The following is a 21,591-nucleotide window of genomic DNA, read 5'->3' on the forward strand; positions in this document are numbered from 1 at the left end:
GAAACTCCCAGGATGTATACATTTTCTAAATATCCCTCCCATTCAACTAGGCCTATTCAAAATAAAGGGCAGGACCTTTGTTTTCTCTGTTCTCTAACCTGAACTCTTGAACTTGCAGAGGCTGGCCAGTGAGGCAGAACGTGTCCAGCGAGACCATCCCTGGCATGACAGCGCCAAGGTAACACTACTGTAACACACCCTACCAGCAGACTGTCTGCATTTGTAATGTATAAAAGCAGGGTTTCATGATACTAAGCACATCCCCTGTTGATACAAAGATTATATCAACAGTAAATGTTCACCCCACCATCATCATGCACTCCTCAAAGTCATCAATTACCTCCTCACAGCTGATGGTACTGGTGCACTCAACATCCTGATTCTTCTTGACCTTAGTGCCGCCTTTGACACTGTGAGCCATTAGATCCTACTCAGCAGGCTGGAGGGTCTGGGTGTTGAGGGCACTACACTCTCCTGGCTACAATCCTACCTCACCAACCGGACCTCCTATATCTCAATCAATGGCCACACCTCAGACTCAGCTGCGGTTATACAGGGTATCCCCCAGGGCTCTGTGCTGGGTCCCTTACTCTTCATCATCTACATCCTCCCCCTTGGTCAGATCCTCCGTCGCTTCAACCTTAACTTTCACTGCTACGCTGATGACACCCAGATCTACCTCAGCACCAAATCCCTCCTCAACCCACCTCTGACCCACATTGAATCCTGCCTCTGCAATAACAACCTGGATGCAACAAAACTTCCTCAAGCTCAACAGTGCTAAAACAGAACTCCTCCTCATAGGCACCAAATCCATCCTCACCGAAGTTGGCACCCTCACCATTGACGACACCACTGTCTCTTCCTCCCCCCATGCACGCAACCTTGGCACCATCCTGGACTCCACCCTCTCCTTCGACCACCACATCCAGCAGACTGTCAAATTATTCTTTAAACTCTGCAACATTGCCAAAGTCAGGTCTCCTCCCGTCTCAACTACTGCAAGTCTTTACTCTCAGGCATCAACTTAAGCTCCCTCCATAAGCTGCAAATGCTTCAGAACTCTGCAGCCCGACTTCTCACCCACACTAAGGCCTGGCAGCACATTACCCCTGTCCTCCATGGACTCCTCTGGCTCCATGTCTCCCACTGCATTGTCTCCCCCCCTTCTTCTCCCCTACCAACCCACATGACCACTCTGTTCCACCACAGCTGGCCATCTTGTTGTCCCCAGGTTCAAACTTCAGTGCTTTGGTGACAGGGCTTTCTCAAGGGTTGCTCCATGGCTCTGGGCCCGGTTGCATAAAACACCTTACGTTAACAGTGCTGCCAACTCTCACGCATTGGGCATGAGACACATGCATTTGACCCTCTTCTCACGCTCACATGCCACACCTCCTATTTCGCACACATTTAATAAAGTACTGCTTTTATCCAGTGTATCAATGGGTTAACTTTTCAACTGTGCTTCCAAATCATTTTGAAATTGGAGCATATGCGCCTGATATTCTACATCACGAGCATTGTAACCACGGCAGCTTCACCCGGGAGATCCATAATTTTCCTACCACCGCACTGTGAACCACGGAAGATATAAGCTTGTGATTGGTTTAGTAAGGGTCCGGGATGAAGGCGATTGGATGCGCATTTGTAAAGAAACGCCCCTCACGATTAGAGTGGAGCAGGCAGCCACTGCAGACTGGACAGGCACGTTCATTCTCTGCTGAACAGTTTATGAACTCAATTGTCAAAAGAGCAGCACAGCAACTTGAAGCGCTGTTTTGTACACATAATTGTCAACAAATTAATTTGCTGTCACTCCTGTCGCAGAATGCTTCCTTTTGACAGCATGTGATACTCAGGGCCGTAGGTATGGGTGGGCCTAGGCCCAGCCACTGGGGAGCCAGGCCCACCCAATCAGATTGAGCAACAAATAAATATATATATATTTGTTATGCTCTTTCCTTGTCAATGTTCCAAACGGGACATTATTTGTATTTTTACCTAAACATGCAAACATCATCAGATAGAATGCATAGCAAGCAGTGAACTGTGTTTTGATGAAGTATAACAGAACAGATTAACTGTAATGACATTCACTCTGACGGGACTGGTTGCGAAAAAGAACTAATTGAATGCCACACCCCCAATAAGCACAAATATAACTGCATTGAGGCATATGTCACTGTGATTCTATGGCTATATACACCATGCCACTGCCTATTTCATTTGTTCATTTAGCAAACAAGACAGCTCATAATCAATGTTCCCTCTAATTTGTTTAGGCACTGGGCAAATTTCAGGTCTGCTGACCGCAAACTTGAACATTGTGAAAATTCGGTGCAACTTCCAGCGCATGTTTACTGTGAACACTGAGGCTGTACCCGCTTTAAGTTACAGTTTCAGACAGTGGTCAAGTAGGCTACTGTGGCTATTTGATCATAATGTAGGCCTATCAGAGTGGTCTACCATAACAAAAATGCATCCCATAACATTTTAACATGGAAAAGCTGTTCTATCATTCAGCCTACAGTAGAAGACAATGTGTGGTGTTAAATGTAGGCCTACATTCCATGATACTTTTGGAGAAAAAAAAACATGCAGGGCTTGACATTAACCTGTTTATTCAGTTGTCCTTCAGACAAGGAGGTGGCTGAAAATGTTGTTGTGTTGTTTGATGTAAGAAACCACTTTACAAAATAAAATGCATTATTATTGCCATACCATTATTACAGAGAATCAGACCTATTATGCCACCTTCTGCCTATTGGCTACTTAGCTTATTAAAGCCTGTCTCAAAATACAACACTGCCCCTTTAAGAAAAAAAGAGCCATACCCAACTCGCTTTTCAAAGATGTACATGTTTTGTGCTCTTGTAGGAAGCAATCACTCACCCATTGCTGACTACAAATGATCTATAACTGGGCTAATAACTCACTAACTAGCAAAGGATATAAACAAATGTGCACATGTGGCTACGTGCAGTTTTCGCTTTGATCTGAAAACAAGCACATCTACTCACGACCGCTCATGCTGTAAACACAGTCCACTTCAAAGTGAATGGCACAGATCCATATATGGCAATGGTCTATTTGCATATAGGCCTACTGCATCTCTGATTGGTTATGCCGCGCCGGTCTGTGTAAAGTACATGATGAGTCCTGTGTGTCAGTGCAATAGAATCCTACTCCGATGCGTTCTGCCTACAACAAAATCTCTTGCATAGTTAGTTTTGCATGCTAAGTCTTGCATAGTTCGTTTTGTTTTGGTATGTTGCATTGAAAGTGGCTAATATTGCGTTGATGTTTCCAACAAGGCACAAAAGTAATACTGCAAAAAATGTGGCAAAGCTATATTGAAATGCCCCTTGCCTCAGATATCCTGTTTTGCTGCTAGGCACAAATGGTAGGCATAAATGCCAAAGATCTATGTAGAGTAAGATGATGACAAGTTTTCGCAAATCAGCCTTAACCATCTGAAAATGTATATTAATTAGATTTTTCTTATGTGTGGGATAATTTGTAGAAATCAACTGTCACATGAACATATTCAAACCCATAGGATTTGGGAAACGTAGATCAGGGGTGGAGACCTACCTCTAGGCAGAATTTTCTACGGTCCTATTTTAAAGGGATAGTTCACCCAAATGAATTACATATTTACATGTTTGTTTCTTATGGACAAGGAGAGACTGCAATCCATCCTATGGCTAGCCACTGCCACCAACCGTTAATATTAGCATAAAATAAAAATGTAATTCAATGTTCCCAAGTTAGTATACTCTAAATTTCATGCCCAAATTAACTCAAAGTATCTTCAAACCAAGTGGTACAATGTTTAGTGTGTATTCAACTTTAAAATAATCCTGAATACATCCGACCTGTGATTGAAATATATATATATTCCACCCTGGTCATGGGCCAAAGCCGTTGGAAAATATGTAGAATTGCAGGAAATTAGCTTTAAAACAGATTTTGTTTTTTATGGAAGGAGCACAATCCATGGAAAATCTAGCTGGCTAGTTAGCTAGCTATTCTGTAAGCTAGCTTGGCATGCTAGAAGCTAATAGAAAGAAGAAGAAAAAAAACATATTGTAAAGTGGTTGTCCCACTGGCTATAAGGTGAATGAACCAATTTGTAAGTCGCTCTGGATAAGAGCGTCTGCTAAATGACGTAAATGTAAATGTAAATGTAAGTTGAGAAAAAAGTAACTACAAGAAACGTGATTCATTGTCTTCTGAAGCAATTTGGTTATCCTGTCTTCATTGTAGAAGTTATATTTTGCTCTCTCACATAACAAATGCGATCTCTTTGACGAGACCCCCCCCCCCCCCCCCCCCCACCATTCAAAATCCTTTGTTTCCCTAACCCCTAAACCTAACCTTAACCCCCCCTCCTGCTTTTTAGTCTGCCATTGTTTTCTTTGGATATCAGTTTTTTTTTTTTTTTTTCTACAATTGTAAAGTGACTTTGGGTGCTTGAAAAGCACTATATAAGTCCCATGTATTATTCTTCTTCTTCTTCTTCTCATCAGTTTCCATGCCCCTTATTCACTATGAAACTCAAAGGTTTACTACCATGTCTGTTTACAGCTGCTGGAGTCCAATAGTACTATTTCCTAGTAATCTACTCAGATTTGCAAAGCTTATAATGCGCTCATCCTATCCCACACTGCATTATCAATCATCCATCCTTGTGCACAATCAGTCATTATTACAGCCAGGGTGGTCTGGTCTGAGATCACCAGTCAGGGGCAGAGGACGGAGCTCAGGGATGAGCTGGTTCGACAGCGCTGGGTTGGGATAGCTGGTGCTGTAACTGGCAGTACGGACTAAGCATGCCCAGCCCAGCCGTGGGGGCACTGCTGAGTCCTACACACAATGACATTCCACTTTTCCACATGCTTTGGTTCATTAGCCCACTGAGGCAGGACAGGGCCTGTGGACTCATCCCCTGTCCTCCCTCCCCTGCCACACCACCCCAGCCCTCCCTGGGGCAACAGGCAGCAGCAGTGACTCCTTCTGTGAGCCTCACCACCACTGGCTCGCGCTCTGTGTACGAACCAGCAGAGCTCACAAATAACAACTCTTCCCATCCTTATGCACCAAAAAACAGAGTTTGGTTGGATGATTCAGTGGGTTTGACCACAATGTCGTATTCAGTCGTGGGTGTATTATGTATATGAAATACAGGGGTGTAGTTTGTGGAGTTCCTTCGTGACAGCAGGACAGTTTGTTTCAGATTAGCATTTCCGATTTATTTTATACTTGTTGAGGGAGTATGGTCGGTAACTCTGTTTACCCTATTATAAGATTGTGACAAACTTAGGGTTGCAAAGGGAGGGTATATTACTGGAAATTTTAGAAGTTTACCAGTAAACTACCAGAATTTTGGTAACTTTCAAGTTTTTATTTTATTTTATCAGATTACATCTAGTGGCCTTTTTAGATACTTCAGATTATTACAGGTGTCTGTAATTATATATGGTCCTCTGTGTGGCCTTATCACATGTAAAATATATAATATAGGCCTAATCAAATGAGATGATAAGAAATGACAAAGTTGTAAAACATTATCCAAAATATAAATAATCAGTTAAATGAATACCGTTGGTGTTTAATGTGAGGTTTTCAGCATGAAATATCCTTTATATATTTTTTACATACTTTTATTTATCTCAACTGGTGGCAGTTGTGCAAAAAGTCAATAGATGGAAGAGTTGCTTTGTTCATTGAAAATAATGCCTGTCACGCATGCTCCCGCTCCCTTGCGCTCGAGGGCGTCAGGCTGCCCATCATTACGCACACCTCTTTCCATCATTACGCGCATCAGCATTCATTGGACTCACCTGGACTCCTTCACTTTGTTGATTGCCCCCTCTATATCTGTCTGTTCCCCAGTTTGATCCCCGTGTCTGCATTGATGTTGTTTCGTTTCCCCTGTCCAGACGCTGTCCGTGGGGGGGTTGGTGACGTGGAAGCCTCAGCTGGCTCGTCGGGCTTCCACGCCTTAGCTGGCTCGAGAGGTTTCCTTCCCTCGGTTGGCTCGGCAGGCCCCCATCCCACGTCACGCCTCAGCCGGCTTGTCAGGCTCCCACGCCTCAGCCGGCTCGTCAGGTTTCCACGCCTCAGCCGGCTCGTCAGGCTCCCACGCCTCGGCCAGCCCGTCATGCTCGACAGGTTCCTCCCCTCGGCCGGCACGTGAGGCTCCCATGCCTCGGCCGGTCCATCAGGCTAGACAGGTTCCCGCTCCTCGGCCGGCTCGTGAGGCTCGTCCGGCACCCATGCCTCGACCAGCCCGTCACGCTCGCCCAGGTGGGATGCCGGGTGGCGTCCCTAGAGGGGGGGGGAGTACTGTCACGCCTGCTCCCGCACCCCCTCCCTGGCCCTCGAGGGCGCCAGGCTGCCCATCATTACGCACACCTGTTACAATCATTATGCGCATCAGCGCTCATTGGACTCACCTGGACTCCTTCACTTTGTTGATTGCCCCCTCTATATCTGTCTGTTCCCCAGGTTGATCCCCGTGTCTGCATTGATGTTGTTTCATTTCCACTGTCCAGACGCTGTCCGTGTTTTGTTACATGTCTTTTATTTATTAAATCATCAACCTGTCTCCCAGCGTCTGTCGAACCGAGATCGACACAATGCCATTGTTGACTAGATGCTTTTTTTCATTAATTAGGCTATTTTCACTTGAACGATATGGTCTATCCACAAGAAACTTAAGGTCAATATGGACACAAATATAAAAAATTAATAGTATATATGTATACATTTTTATAAATTACCAAAGTTACCATAGATTACCTGTTAATTACCAAACCTACTGAAGATTCCAGAACTTTGGTAAATTACCGGTAGCTTTGCAACCCTAGGCCAACTTGCCGTCATCTATGTTATATATCTGTTTTGTTTTGGTCTTTACCAGGAGTGGAACATGACGTATTACGATTCCAAGGCAGAGCTAGACTATGTGAGTAGAAAGTGAAAAGCTAATTTCTAAACATCCTCTCTCATTTGTTGATAAAGCTTTTGAAATCTGCTGAAGAATGAAGTGGTAGTAATATTGTGTGTGTGTATGTATCTACGTGTGTTAGCAGTACTCCCTGCAAGATGGTGATGGGGAAACAGTGAGCCCTCCACTACAGGTGGAGTTTGTGTATGACCCTAACTTCAAAAATAAGGTCAACTACTCCTTCACAGCCGTTCAGATCCCCACAGACATCTACAAAGGAGGTGAGTTTCACATTTGTGCAATGGACAGTGAATGTCTCATGATTATGTGATTTAGCAGTCATTTGCTGCTCAGTTGAAACTATGGCGCTGTACACGCTTGGGTAGTACAACTGATGTACAACACATTTGACACAATGGTTTTGAAACAACTGATATTTTGGCAGAGAGTTTGTCTCCACAATAACGTGTGATGGACATTTTTAAGTTTGTGCTTTTCTAATAACCAATTTCTGTATTCAATTCATGTGCTTTTCTAATAACCAATTTCTGTGGTCGTGCAAGTGACCGATTGAACGAATCCTCACTATCAGTATCTGCAATTTGCCAGTACGCCCAGAACCTTGTTTTGATAAAGGGATATCTCAGTTTCAAGGTCTCAGCTTAGAGGGAAGAAGCCTCGTGAGGTATTGGTCTGTCACATGCATGACCCAGTATTGGTTAGTAACATGAATTAAGCAAAACGTTAATGATGAATGAATTATGAATGATGAATAATGCAAATAAAACTTGTCTGTATATAAGAGAACTAACTGGACTGCCCGGGAAGAGCTCCTGATCGACATGTGTACTTGGTGCATTGAGTTGGTTGGAACCTCTCCAGCACGCTGGTAATAAACAATGATTCATTTAAGATTTACTTTGAGTGTCCCTGTGTAAGAATTTCAATTGACAATTTGGCATCAACGAACAGGATGATTGATTCTGCCTGCGGAGCTTTCCAGTGGGGGTCTGCGAGGAAAACCAGTGGCGCATTTTATGAAGCTTGAGGGAAATTCCCGTCTGATCAAAAGAGGACGAGACCCGCCCAGACCCTTACTGTGAGCTGCCCAGGAGGAGACACGTCATCCGCGAACAATTGAGGGACGGCAACTGATTTCAGTAAGTCAATTGAAATGAATTTGTAAAAAATATATATTTTTAATGATAAAACCAATAAAATTAAGGCGAGTAACGCATAAAAAGGTACCCATAGTCTTATAGAGAGAAGGCTATTCACTAGTCTTATGAGAAGACTAGAGGGAAGGTGTAACGGTACCATGGAAAGCCCCGCTGACAGCTGTCTGAAGGCTTTTATTGAAGAAGTGTCTACGTGGTCTGTTATTTATATGTATAGGACATACATATGATGCATAGCAAGTAACAACAAGAGAAAAATCGTTGAAGATGCACATGGGGTAATAAGGGAGATTAACGAGTGTGTTTGGGAATAGTACTAAATGAATGTGGATGTGAAAGTTGTGTGATAGTGAGATATGACGTATTAAGCTGATTGAAATGTGGATAATAAATGGATTGAAAATATTACTATTAAGATTTAAATTTGGATAATAAGATTGATTTAAATGTGGATATTAAGCTGATTGTAATGTGGATAACAAGAGATTGAAATATGGATAATAAGCTGATTGAAAATTGGATAATAAGAGATTGAAATTTAGCTACTCTACCGGTCAAAAGTTTTAGAACACCTACTCATTCAAGGCTTTTTCTTTATTTTTACTGTTTTCTACATTGTAGAATAATAGTGAAGACATCAAAACTATGAAATAACACATATGGAATCATGTAGTAACCAAAAAAGTCTTAAACAAATCAAAATATATTTTATATTTGAGATTCTTCAAATAGCCAACCTTTGCTTTGATGACAGCTTTGCACACTCTTAGCATTCTCTCAACCAGCTTCATGAGGTAGTCACCTGGAATGCATTTCAATTAACAGGTGTGCCTTCTTAAAAGTTAATTTGTGGAATTTCTTTCCTTCTTAATGCGTTTCTGCCAATCAGTTGTGTTGTGACAAGCTGGGGGGGGGGGGGGGGTTATACAGAAGATCGCCCTATTTGGTAAAAGACCAAGTCCATATTATGGCAAGAACAGCTCAAATAGGCAAATAGAAACGACAGTCCATCATTACTTTAAGACATGAAGGTCAGTCAATATGGAATATTTCAAGAACTTTGATCGTTTCTTCAAGTGTAGTCGCAAAAACCATCAAGCGCTATGATGAAACTGGCTCTCATGAGGACGGCCACAGGAATGGAAGACCCAGAGTTACCTCTGCTGCAGAGGATATGTTCATTAGAGTTACCAGCCTCAGAAATTGCAGCCCAAATAAATGCTTCACAGAGTTCAAGTAACAGACACATCTCAACATCAACTGTTCAGAGGAGACTGTGTGAATCAGGCCTTCATGGTCGATTTGCTGCAAAGAAACCACTACTAAAGGATAATAAGAAGAGACTTGCTTGGGCCAAGAAACACGAGCAATGGATATTAGACCGGTGGAAATTGTAGACCCCCACAAGTCTGGTTCATCCTTGGGAGCAATTTCCAAATGCCTGGAGGTACCACGTTCATCTGTAGAAACAATAGTATGCAAGTATAAACACCATGGGACCACGCAGCCATCATACCGCTCAGGAAGGAGACACTTTCTGTCTCCTAGAGATGAACGTACTTTGGTGCGAAAAGTGCAAATCAATCCCAGAACAACAGCAAAGGACCTTGTGAAGATTCTGGAGAAAACAGCTACAAAAGTATCTATATCCACAGTAAAACGAGTCCTATATTGACATAACCTGAAAGGACGTTCAGCAAGGAAGAAGCCAATGCTCTAAAACCGCCATAAAAAAGCCAGACTACGGTTTGCAACTGCACATGGGGACAAAGATCGTACTTTTTGTAGAAATGTCCTCTGGTCTGATTAAACAAAAATATAACTGTTTGGCCATAATGACCATCGTTATGTTTGAGGAAAAAGGGGAGTGCTTGCAAGCCGAAGAACACCATCACAACCGTGAAGCATGGGGGTAGCAGCATCATGCTGTGGGGGTGCTTTGCTACAGGAGGGGCTGGTGCACTTCACAAAATAGATGGCATCATAAGGAAGGAAAATTATGTGGATATATTGAAGCAACATCTAAAGACATTAGTCAGGAAGTTAAAGCTTGGTTGCAAATGGGTCTTCCTAATGGACAATGACCCCAAGCATACTTCCAAAGTTGTAGCAAAATGGCTTAAGGACAACAAAGTCAAGGTATTGGAGTGGCCATCACAAAGCCCTGACCTCAATCCTATAGAACATTTGTGGGCAGAACTGAAAAAGCGTGTGCGAGCAAGGAGGCCTACAAACCTGACTCAGTTACACAAGCTCTGTCAGGAGGAATGGGCCAAAATTCACCCAACTTATTGTGGGAAGCTTGTGGAAGGCTACCTGAAACGTTTGACCCAATTTAAAGGCAATGCTACCAAATACTAATTGAGTGTATGTAAACTTCTGACCCACTGGGAATGTGATGAAAGAAATAAAAGCTGAAATAAATAATTCTCTCTACTCTTATTCTGACATTCCACATTCGTAAAATAAAGTGGTGATCCTAACTGACCTAAGACAGGGAATTTTTACTAGGATTAAATGTCATGAATTGTGAAAACTGAGTTTAAATGTATTTGGCTAAGGTGTATGTAAACTTCCGACTTCAACTGTACATACAGTGGCTTGCGAATGTATTCACCCCCCTTGGCATTTTTCCTATTTTGTTGCCTTACAACCTGGAATTAAAATGGATTTTTGGGGGGTTTGTATCATTTGATTTACGCAACATGCCTACCACTTTGAAAGTGCAAAATATGTTTTGGGGTGAAACAAACAAGAAATTTGACAAAAAAAACAGAACTTGAGCATGCATAACTATTCACCCCCCCAAAGTCAATACTTTGTAGAGCCACCTTTTGCAGCAATTACAGCTGCAAGTCTCTTGGGGTATGTCTCTATAAGCTTGGCACATCTAGCCACTGGGATTTTTGCCCATTCTTCAAGGCAGAACTGCTCCAGCTCCTTCAAGTTGGATGGGTCAAGCTGGTGTACAGCAATCTTTAAGTCATACTTAAAGACTGTGGGCGGCAGGTAGCTTAGTGGTTAAGAGCGTTGTACCAGTAACCGAAAGGTCGCTGGTTCTAATCCCCAAGCCGACTAGGTGAAAAATCTGTCGATGTGCCCTTGAGCAAGGCACTTAACCCTAATTGCTCCTGTAAGTCGCTCTGGATAAGAGCGTCTGCTAAATGACCAATTTATTTATTTATTTATACCACAGATTCTCAATTGGATTGAGGTCTGGGCTTTGACTAGGCCATTCCAAGACATTTAAATGTTTCCCCTTAAACCACTCAAGTGTTGCTTTAGCAGTATGCTTAGGGTCATTGTCCTGCTGGAAGGTGAACCTCCGCCCCAGTCTCAATTCTATGAAAGACTCTGACCAGTTTCCCAGTCCCTGCTGAAGAAAAACATCCCCACAGCATGATGCTGCCACCACCATGCTTCACTGTGGGGATGGTGTTCTCGGGGTGATGAGAGGTGTTGGGTTTGCGCCAGACATAGCGTTTTCCTTGATGGCCAAAAAGCTCAATTTTAGTCTCATCTGACCAGAGTATCTTCTTCCATATGTTTGGGGAGTCTCCCACATGCCTCTTGGCGAACGCCAAACGTTTTTGCTTATTTCTTTCTTTAAGCAATGGCTTTTTTTCTGGCCACTCTTCAGTAAAGCCCAGCTCTGTGGAGTGTATGGCTTAAAGTGGTCCTATGGACAGATACTCCAATCTCCGCTGTGGAGCTTTGCAGCTCCTTCAGGGTTATCTTTGGTCTCTTTGTTGCCTCTCTGATTAATGCCCTTCTTGCCTGGTCTGTGAGTTTTGGTGGGCGGCCCACTCTTAGCAGGTTTGTTGTGATGCCATATTCTTTCCATTTTTTAATAATGGATTTAATGGTGCTCCGTGGGATATTCAAAGTTTCTGATATTTTTTTATAACCCAACCCTGATCTGTACTTCTCCACAACTTTGTCCCTGACCTGTTTGGAGAGCTCCTTGGTCTTCATGGTGCCGCTTGCTTGGTGGTGCCCCTTGCTTAGTGGTGTTGCAGACTCTGGGGCCTTTCAGAACAGGTGTATATATACTGAGATCATGTGACACTTAGATTGCACACAGATGGACTTTATTTAACTAATTATGTGACTTGTGAAGGTAATTGGTTGCACCAGATCTTATTTAGGGGCTTCATAGCAAAGGGGGTGAATACATATGCACGCACCACTTTTCCATTATTTATCTTTTTGAATAGTTATTTTTTTCATTTCACTTCACCAATTTGGACTATTTTGTGTCTGTCCATTACATGAAATCCAAATAAAAATCCATTTAAATTACAGGTTGTAATGCAACAACATAAGAAAAACGCCAAGGGGGATGAATACTTTTGCAAGGCACTGTATGTTGCATAGGATGTAACGATATAAAAGTATACGTGGTCTGAGAACCACTGATAATAGCACAAGGTGTTATTGTAGGCATGTGAATACCTAAGTATAGTTATATAAGGAAAATAATGAATACCCCAACCAGTTCTGTGTGAGCTGAGTTTTCAGATCTATAACATTATCTAGGGCTTCTGTCCACCACTGCCCATCGATCTACAGGTAGTGAGCACTGACAGGAGAAGCCATTTAAATATTTGAGAGGGTAACAGCCCCCGGACACTGATTTCCTCTATATGAAAGATATGTGTACCTCTCGGGCTGCTGCGCTGTGATCGTTGCTGCGGTGTTGACGATAATAACTAAAGATTGATAATGTTATATAGGGATTCTGTATGGAGATATGAAAGAAGAGAGTATTATTCCCGAATATGCTGTTAAATAGAACAACTATCGTAAATATCTAAACCACTGTATGAATAGAACACTAGTCTAAAGGGGCAATTGGTGAAGAAAAGTATACTGGGTTACTAGAGATTTTATAAAGTAACAATGGAAAAAAAAAATATAATAATAATATACAACTTGCACACCCACACGTAGACGTACGTAAGTGGTGTAAAACATATTCTGAGAAATGTTCAGACTGGTCCCTTTATGGATAATTTGATAAAGATAAGGTTAAAGCATTGTATGACTGTCCAAAGGGTCTGAGAAATAGAGTCTCAGACAAAGATTGGCATATATCCACTTTTGGTAAAGGTACGGGACTTGACTTACCCCTAACCAATAAAACTATAAATAGAAACAATTAATGTTGAACATGATTTTCTGTTAACTAAACTTAAGGCTACAATTTATTGTACTCCCGATGGAGTTTTCATTGATATCCCAATTGATGACGTTCTAAACCAATGAGTAGGCAAAATGGAAACTGCATCTATTTCCCTGTCTATGCTGTCTCAGGTGCCAGACTTATTATGGACAGAGCAGGTAATCTACAGGGGACTGATAGACAGTGCCAGCCCAGTTATTGTGAAAGTTTATGCCAGAAAGAGACTCTAGTCTTGAGAGCTAAAAAAGAAAAAGAAAAAGGAAGCTCCCTCCAAAGTTTATCTCTCTGAATTGGCAGATTTCCCAAAAAAAAAAATACAGATTCAGAAGTAAATGTTTCAATACAAGGTCACATGACGAACAGAGGGATTGAGCATTGGGACTGATATTTGGGTTAAGCTTCCTGTGGAACAATAGATAGCCGCCAGTACACAATGAACTCTAACAGGCTGTAAGAGGCTGTGGGGAAATTTGGGACAGAGGTATGAATAATTGAATAAGACACGTTTTTTTTGGACAATCTATAGTTTGGGTAGCACCAGTGGTCTGCAGCCACTGGTAGAGTTCTTACACAGGGACACACAAAGTAAATCTTAAATGAATCATTGTTTATTATCAGCGCGCTGGAGAGGTTCCAACCAACTCAATGCACCAAGTACACATGTCGATCAGGAGCTCTTCCGAGGGCAGTCATGTTAGTTATCTTATATACAGACAAGTTATATTTGCATGATTTAGCTTCTTCATCATTCAAAATTAATTAATCATTAACGTTTTGCTTCATTCATGTGACCAACCAATACTGGGTCATGCATGTGACAGACCAATACCTCACCAGGCTTCTTCCCTCTAAGCTGAGACCTTGAAACTGAGATATCCCTTTATCAAAACAAGGTTCTAGGCGTACTACCAAATTGCAGATACTGATAGTGAGGATTCGTTCAATTAGTCACTTGCATGAACACAGAAATTGGTTATTAGAAAATCATATGAATAGAACACAGAAATTGGTTATTAGAAAAGCACAAACTTAAAAATGTCCATCACAAACACTTGTGTAATTTTTGGGGGGAAGAAAAACTCTCCATACCAAATGCTTTGTACATCTTGAGTGTGTAAAGGGCTAGAGTGTTTTTCTATCTTAATTTAGACAGGTGGGAAGTATAAGTTTTACAAGTTAGTAGAGGGGAGAACAGCAGTGCTTGACTTGGACTCAAGGAGGTGCCGGTACTCAATTTTGGGTGCCGGTACTGTTTATATTTAAGTGCAGGAGCTCCACAATACTTTTGAACTAACTTTCTATAAGAGGAACAGGAGCTCAAGCAGTACAAAATTTGAGATGCTGGTACTCCTCTCCGGGGAGTTCCTTCTGAACTGAGCTGCTGGACAGGAAGGAAACTGCTTAGGGATGTCACCATGTGGCCATTGATTCTTTTAAAATAGCTACAGAGTTCAATGGCTGTGATTGGCGAAAACTGAGGATGGATAAATAACATTATCAATAACATGGATCAATGGACAATAATGACCTAAATGACAGAGTGAAAAGAAGAATACAAATCATGCATACAGTGCATTCGGTAAGTATTCAGACCCCTTGACTTTTTCCACATTTTGTTACGTTACAGCCTTACTCTAAAATGTATTAAATTAACATTTTCCCTGATCAATCTACAAACAATACCCCATAATGACAAAGTGAAAACAGGTTTTTAGACATTTTTGCAAATGTATGAAAAATAGAAAACAGAAATACCTGATTTACATTAGTATTCAGACCCTTTGCTATGAGACTCGGAATTGAGCTCAGGTGCATCCTGTTTCCATTGATCATCCTTGAGATGTTTCTACAACTTGATTGGAGTCCACTTGTGGTAAATTCAATTGATTGGACATGATTTGGAAAGGCACACACCTGTCTATATAAGGTCCCACAGTTGACAGTGCATGTCAGAGCAAAAACCAATCCATGAGATTGAAGGAATTGTCCGTAGAGCTCCGAGACAGAATTGTGTCGAGGCACAGATTTAGAGAAGGGTACCAAAAAATTTCTGCAGCATTGAAGGTCCAGGGGAAACACAGTGGCCTCCATCATTCTTAAATGGAAGAAGTTTGGAACCACTAAGACACTTCCAAGAGCTGGCCGCCCGGCCAAACTGAGCAATAAGGGGAGAAGGGCCTTGGTCAGGGAGGTGACCAAGAACCCGATGGTCACTCTGACAGAGCTCAAGTGTTCCTCTGTGGAGATGGGAGAACCTTCCAAAAGGACAACCATCTCTGCAGCAGTCCATCAATCAGGCCTTTATGGTAGAGTGGCCAGACGGAAGCCACTCCTCTGTAAAAGGCACTTGGAGTTTGTCAAAAAACACCTAAAAGACTCTCAGACCACGAGAAACAAGATTCTTTGGTCTGATGAAACCAAGATTGAACTATTTGGCCTGAATGCCAAGCGTCACGTCTGGAAGAAACCTGGCACCATCCCTACGGTGAAGCATGGTGGTGGCAGCATCATGCTGTGGGGATGTTTTTCAGCAGCAGGGACTGGGAGACTGTGTAGCTCAGTTGGTAGAGCATGGCGCTTTCAACGCCAGGGTTGTGGGTTCGATTCCCACGGGGGGCCAGTATGAAAACAAATGTATGCACTCACTAGATTACCTCACTAACTGCTAAATGACTTAAAATGTAAAAATTAGACTAGTAAGGATCGAGGGAAAGATGAACGGAGCAAAGTACAGAGAGATCCTTGATGAAAACTTTCTCATGACCTCAGACTGGGATGAAGGTGCACATTCCAACTGGACAACGACCCTAAGCACACAGCCAAGACAACGCAGGAGTGGCTTCGGGACAAGTCTTTGAGTGGCCCAGCCAGAGCCCGGACTTGAACCTCTCTGGAGAGACCTGAAAATAGCTGTGCAGCGACGCTCCCCATCCAACCTGACAGAGCTTGAGAGTATCTGCAGAATAGAATGGGAGAAACTCCCCAAATTCAGGTGAGGTGACTTGTATTAATGTGATGACTGTTATTTATTGAATCAACTAACTATGTTTAATTGTCACTCAATTAAAGGAATTATGTAACAATTCACTCATTAGGGAATTTGGGGCACCACGGAAGAAGTTGTTTAACGAGTTACCATCTCCCAAATTAAACTCTTAGAAGATATATGTTATATATCAATAACAGTCACTTATTAAATAATTACCTCATCATTCTCATTCTGAATGTCGCATAATCCTTGAACCTGCAAGAACCCTAACCTTATTGATGAATCAGTAATACACAAATTGGCTTAATTATTTATTTACTCACTAACTAAATAATAACACAGAATACATAAACACACACACACGGTATAGGTTATTGATTACCAACGTAATACAATGAAAACAAATTCCTAGTGGACTGGACTAACAATAGCATGACTGCTTGGTAAGGGGAAGGAGGGATCAATAGAAAGAGAGTGAAAGGGAGAGACAGCGATTAAACTTATCGTTGTTACATTTGGAAACCACCGCTCATGCATATTTACGCGTAGCTGTCCTTGATTGTCGTGTCTCTGTTGAACCACTTTCTCAAAAAGGGTTTGAGTGTCCTATCCCACTTCGGTGAGACTCGGTTTGTCTTCGAATGGAGTGTTCGTTAGAATAGATACTTCAGATGTACCAATGGTTGTCTGAGATGGGATTGTCCTTCCCAACTCGTGTCTTCAGTGAAAGTTCTAGAATACTTTACATGCCAGCTGCAGACTGATATTATAAGGTCTAGTGCGTTTATCTGCTTCTTCACCTCGTGTAGAGGTTTAGAGTTTCAGAGTTTCAACATTTCAAACGTATGGACAAACGTCTCACATTTCCTGGTCTTAGAGTGTCAACCATTTGTAACGTTCAGCTCCCGCTGCACGTCTGCTGGTCTTTCTGGTCTAACCATTTTAAGCCATGTAGCTACAGGCTTTTATGCCCTCTGGGTAAAAGGGGCGTTCCATCGTGATGACATGATCTCTAATGTCACTCGGAGCGTGGCTAGTCACTGTGCATAGTTTATATGAAAAACGATTATCTCATTAGAAGACTAAAATCACATTCCTATCTTCACCAAAATACTCTCCATTTGCCAAGCTGATCTGGCACCTTTGATCCTCACCAAGGAGAGAGAGTCATGAGACAGGTGTGCCAAGCTTGTAGCGTCATACCCAAGAAGACTTGAGGCTGTAATCGCTGCCAAAAGTGCTTCAACAAAGTACTGGCATACATATTACTCTTACAGAATTTCCACGTGGGAGAGGAAATTGGAAATGTAATCAAAACCTATTGGATGATAACTTGTTTTTAACTAGGACAGAATAATTTATAACATACTTTTTCCGACATAACATAGGTACAGCAGATCCCCTTATTGTATGGGACACTTTTAAATGTGCGTTTAGAGGCCATGCAATTCAGCACTCATATCTAAAACAAAAGCAATTTAGGTCAAAAGAGTCCATATTAACAAAGGAAATGGAAGGACTAACAGTACAGCTAAATAGCAATAAACTGTACTATAGAGGCACAGAATACGTTAGAGGAAAAACTAAAAGAATGGAGGAACTTATTCAAGTGTAATGAAAATAAAGCAAACTGGATGGAAAATTGGGAAAAATGCACCAAATTATTTTCTCATCTTCAGCATAGAAATGCTACCAAAAATAATTTACTGAAACTGGTTACAAATGATGGTCACCCATGATTCACCAAACAATATTTTGAAAGAGAAAGCAAAGTATTTTAAGCATTAGTTTTCATTTTCTCCTCTATCTCCTCTAATCGAAGCTAATTGTATAGATTTGTTTTCTATTAATAATGTACAATTAACAGCTGTACAGAAAGACTCATATGATGGCCAAATTACAGAGGAGGAACTTCTTGATGCAATTAAAGCCTTTAAGTCCGGGAAAACTCCAGGGTTGGATGGCATACCAAACCTTTTTTGATATACTCAGAGGACCATTATTAGCATGTTTTAACCACTTCTACAAAAATGGTTGATTATCAGATACTCAACAAGAAGGTCTGATTTCATTATTACTGAAACAGGATCCAAGTGGTAAATATAAAGATCCAGTCCAGTAAAAAAATTGGAGGCCCCTTAAACTTCAGTGTTGTGATTCAAAAATTCTAGCAAAATGCATAGCGCATAGAATTAAAAAGGTATTGTCGGATATTATTCATCCTAATCAGACAGGTTTTTTACATGGACGATACATTGGAGATAATATAAGACAAGTACTGGAAACAATAGAACACTATGAAAAATCTGGGAAACCAGGCCTGGTATTCATAGCTGACTTTGAAAAGGCTTTTGATAAAGTACGACTGGAATTTATATATAAATGCCTGGAATATTTCCATTTTGGAGAATCTCTTATAAAATTGGTTAAGTTATGTATAGTAACCCTAGGTGTAAAATAGTAAATAATTGCTACTTCTCAGAAAGTATTAACCTGTCAAGAGGAGTAAAACAAGGTTGTCCACTATCGGCATATCTATTTATTATGGCCATCGAAATGTTACCTATTCAAATCAGATCCAACAATAATATCAAGGGGTTAGAAATCAAGGGCTTAAAAACAAAGATGTCATTGTACGCTGATGATTCATGCTTTCTTTTAAATCCACAATTTGGATCCCTCCACAGCCTCATAGAGGGTCTAGATACGTTTTCTAACCTCTCTGGATTACAACCAAATTATGATAGGTGTACTATATTACGTATTGGATCACTAAAAAATACAACTTCTACATTACTGTGTAGTTTACCAATAAAATGGTCTGACGGTGATGTGGACATACTCGGTATACATATCCCAAAAGAAAGAAATGATCTCATAACAATACATTTTTATAGAAAGTTAGCAAAAATAGATAAGTCTTTGCTACCATGGAAAGGAAAATACAGTTTTTTAAATTATATGAGAAAAAAATATTCAATTTTATTTGGAACGGCAAGCCAGACAAAATTTAACGGGCCTATTTATATAATGAATGTGAATTCGGAGTGCAGAAATGATTAAATATTAAAGCATTAGACCTCTAACTAAAGGCTTCAGTCATTCAAAAGTTATACTTAAATTCAAACTGGTTGTCACGATCGTTCATAGACGGGTCAGACCAAGGCGCAGCGTGATATGCATACATGTTTATTTGAACCGAATAAACAATGACAAAACAACAAACGAAACGAAACGTGAAGTCCAAGGTACACAAACAACATACCTCACACGGAACAAGATCCCACAACCCACTAGTGCCAATAGGCTGCCTAAGTATGGTCCCCAATCAGAGACAACGAGCGACAGCTGCCTCTGATTAGGAACCACACCGGCCAACATAGATCTAGACATACTAGACTATAAACATAGATCTACACCACATAGAAAATCACACCCTGACTCAACAAATAAGAGTCCCCAGAGTCAGGGCGTGACACTGGTTCTCTAGCAGATTAGTAAGATTGTCTCACCCCATGTTCAAGAATGGCCTTTTTCCCTGTATTCAGATTACAACCTCTCACTTCGGTTATTTGAAAATGAAATAATCTAAAAAATATCTCTATTTTTAAAACAAGCCATAGAAAGTTGGTTGCAATTTCAGTTTAATCCACCAGAAAATACAGAACAAATAATACAACAAATTTATACTAATTTATTTTTTAAAAAATATTATGAAAAAAAAGGTATAATCTTTGTCAATTATATCATAAATAGGACTGGTGGAGTTGTGTCACACATGCAGCTAACACAAATATGGAAATGTCTACTCTACACAAAATTACAACCAACTAATTGCAGCATTACCGCAAAAATGGAAGAGGCAAGTGGAAGGGGGAAAAAGTAGATAGCACTACTGGGTGATTTGAAAGCTCATAGTCAATCGATCAATAATATAATAATACTTTTAGCAAAAACGTTTGTCTTTAATTTACAATCTGTAGAAACTATGAGAATAGAAATGTTCATAACTTTTGTGAAACATCACAGCACAGTTGAAAAATATATGGCAAATAGAAATAAAAAATGGATGGTGTTAATAGATAGATGGGAGGGGTTGAGTAGAGCTGAAGGGTGGGATTAAAAACAACAAGATAACTAATGTAAAATATATTGTGTCCATAAAATGAATATAGGTTCCGAACCTTTGTGAAACCGCACAGTTAAAAATATATGGCAAAATAGAAAACAAACTGGAAGGTCTTCAGAGATAGATGGGAGGGGTTGAGTGGAGCTGAAGGATGGGATTTAAAACAAACAAAAGATAACTATTGTAAAATACATTGTGTCCGTAAAATGTATATAGTAGGTATAAGCTGGAAGTAGAAGCCCAAGTGTCCATTAGTTTACTCCAATTAGGGGAGGGGTGGTAGGTTTAGGGGAAAATAATAAAGGAAAAATATAGGGGGGATTGGAAATGATGCAGACAATTACATTTAGTAATGATGGAAGCTACAATCTATCTGCAGTATTAAAGCTGATCTACGCCCTAAAAAAATTATTACTGAGTAAAGGGTCTGAATACTTATGTAAATGTCATATTTCCGTTTTTTTTATTTGATACATTTAGTACAATTATGGGGTATTGTGTGTAGATTGATGAGGGGAAAAAACAATTTCATCAATTTTAGAATAAGGCTGTAACGTAACAAAATGTGGAAAAAGTCAAGGTCTGAATACTTTCCGAATGCACTGTATGTATGCAACAAGGCACGAAAGTAATACTGCAACAGAAAAACCACAGCCTAAATGCAAAGCCTTATGTTTGGGGCAAATCCAACACAACACATCACTGAGTAACTGCCTCCTTTTTATCAAGTGTGGTGTTGGTTGCATCATGGTATAGGTATGCTTGACATCGGCAAAGACTGGGGAGTTTTTCAGAATGAAAATAAATGGGATGGAGCTAAGCACAGGCAAATCCTAGAGGAAAACCTGCTTCAGTCCACTTTACACTAGAAGAGGAATTCACCTTTCAGCAGGACAATAACCTACAACACAAAGCCAAATCTACACTGGAATTGCTTACCAAGACAGTGAATGTTCCTGAGTGGCCAAGTTTTGACTTAAATTTGCTTGAAAATCTATGGCAAGACTTGAAAATTGCTGTCTAGCCATGATCCCCAAGACCTTGACAGAGCTTGAAGAATTTTTAAAAGAATTGTTAGGTTCTAAGTTCTGGAACAAATCCAGTCGGACACCAGAGGAAGCTCAGACTAGATATATTCCACCCAAACTGGAG

At 40.9% G+C, this 21,591-nt stretch overlaps 1 protein-coding gene across 1 annotated transcript in view; it reads left to right on the forward strand.

Moving 5' to 3' along the window:
* Positions 1–21,591, forward strand: part of cacna2d2b (calcium channel, voltage-dependent, alpha 2/delta subunit 2b) — a gene marked incomplete at its 5' end in the record, with an annotated part of 104,793 nt that overhangs the window by 48,543 nt on the left and 34,659 nt on the right. Inside the window, 3 exons of the mRNA XM_084173246.1 lie at positions 119–178; positions 6,932–6,976; positions 7,101–7,239. Of these exons, the coding sequence (XP_084029372.1) occupies positions 119–178; positions 6,932–6,976; positions 7,101–7,239 (244 nt within the window). The remainder of the gene's footprint in view (positions 1–118; positions 179–6,931; positions 6,977–7,100; positions 7,240–21,591) is intronic.

This window comes from Coregonus lavaretus (assembly GCF_964263955.1).
Source record: "Coregonus lavaretus genome assembly, chromosome: 12".
NCBI lineage: Eukaryota > Metazoa > Chordata > Actinopteri > Salmoniformes > Salmonidae > Coregonus > Coregonus lavaretus.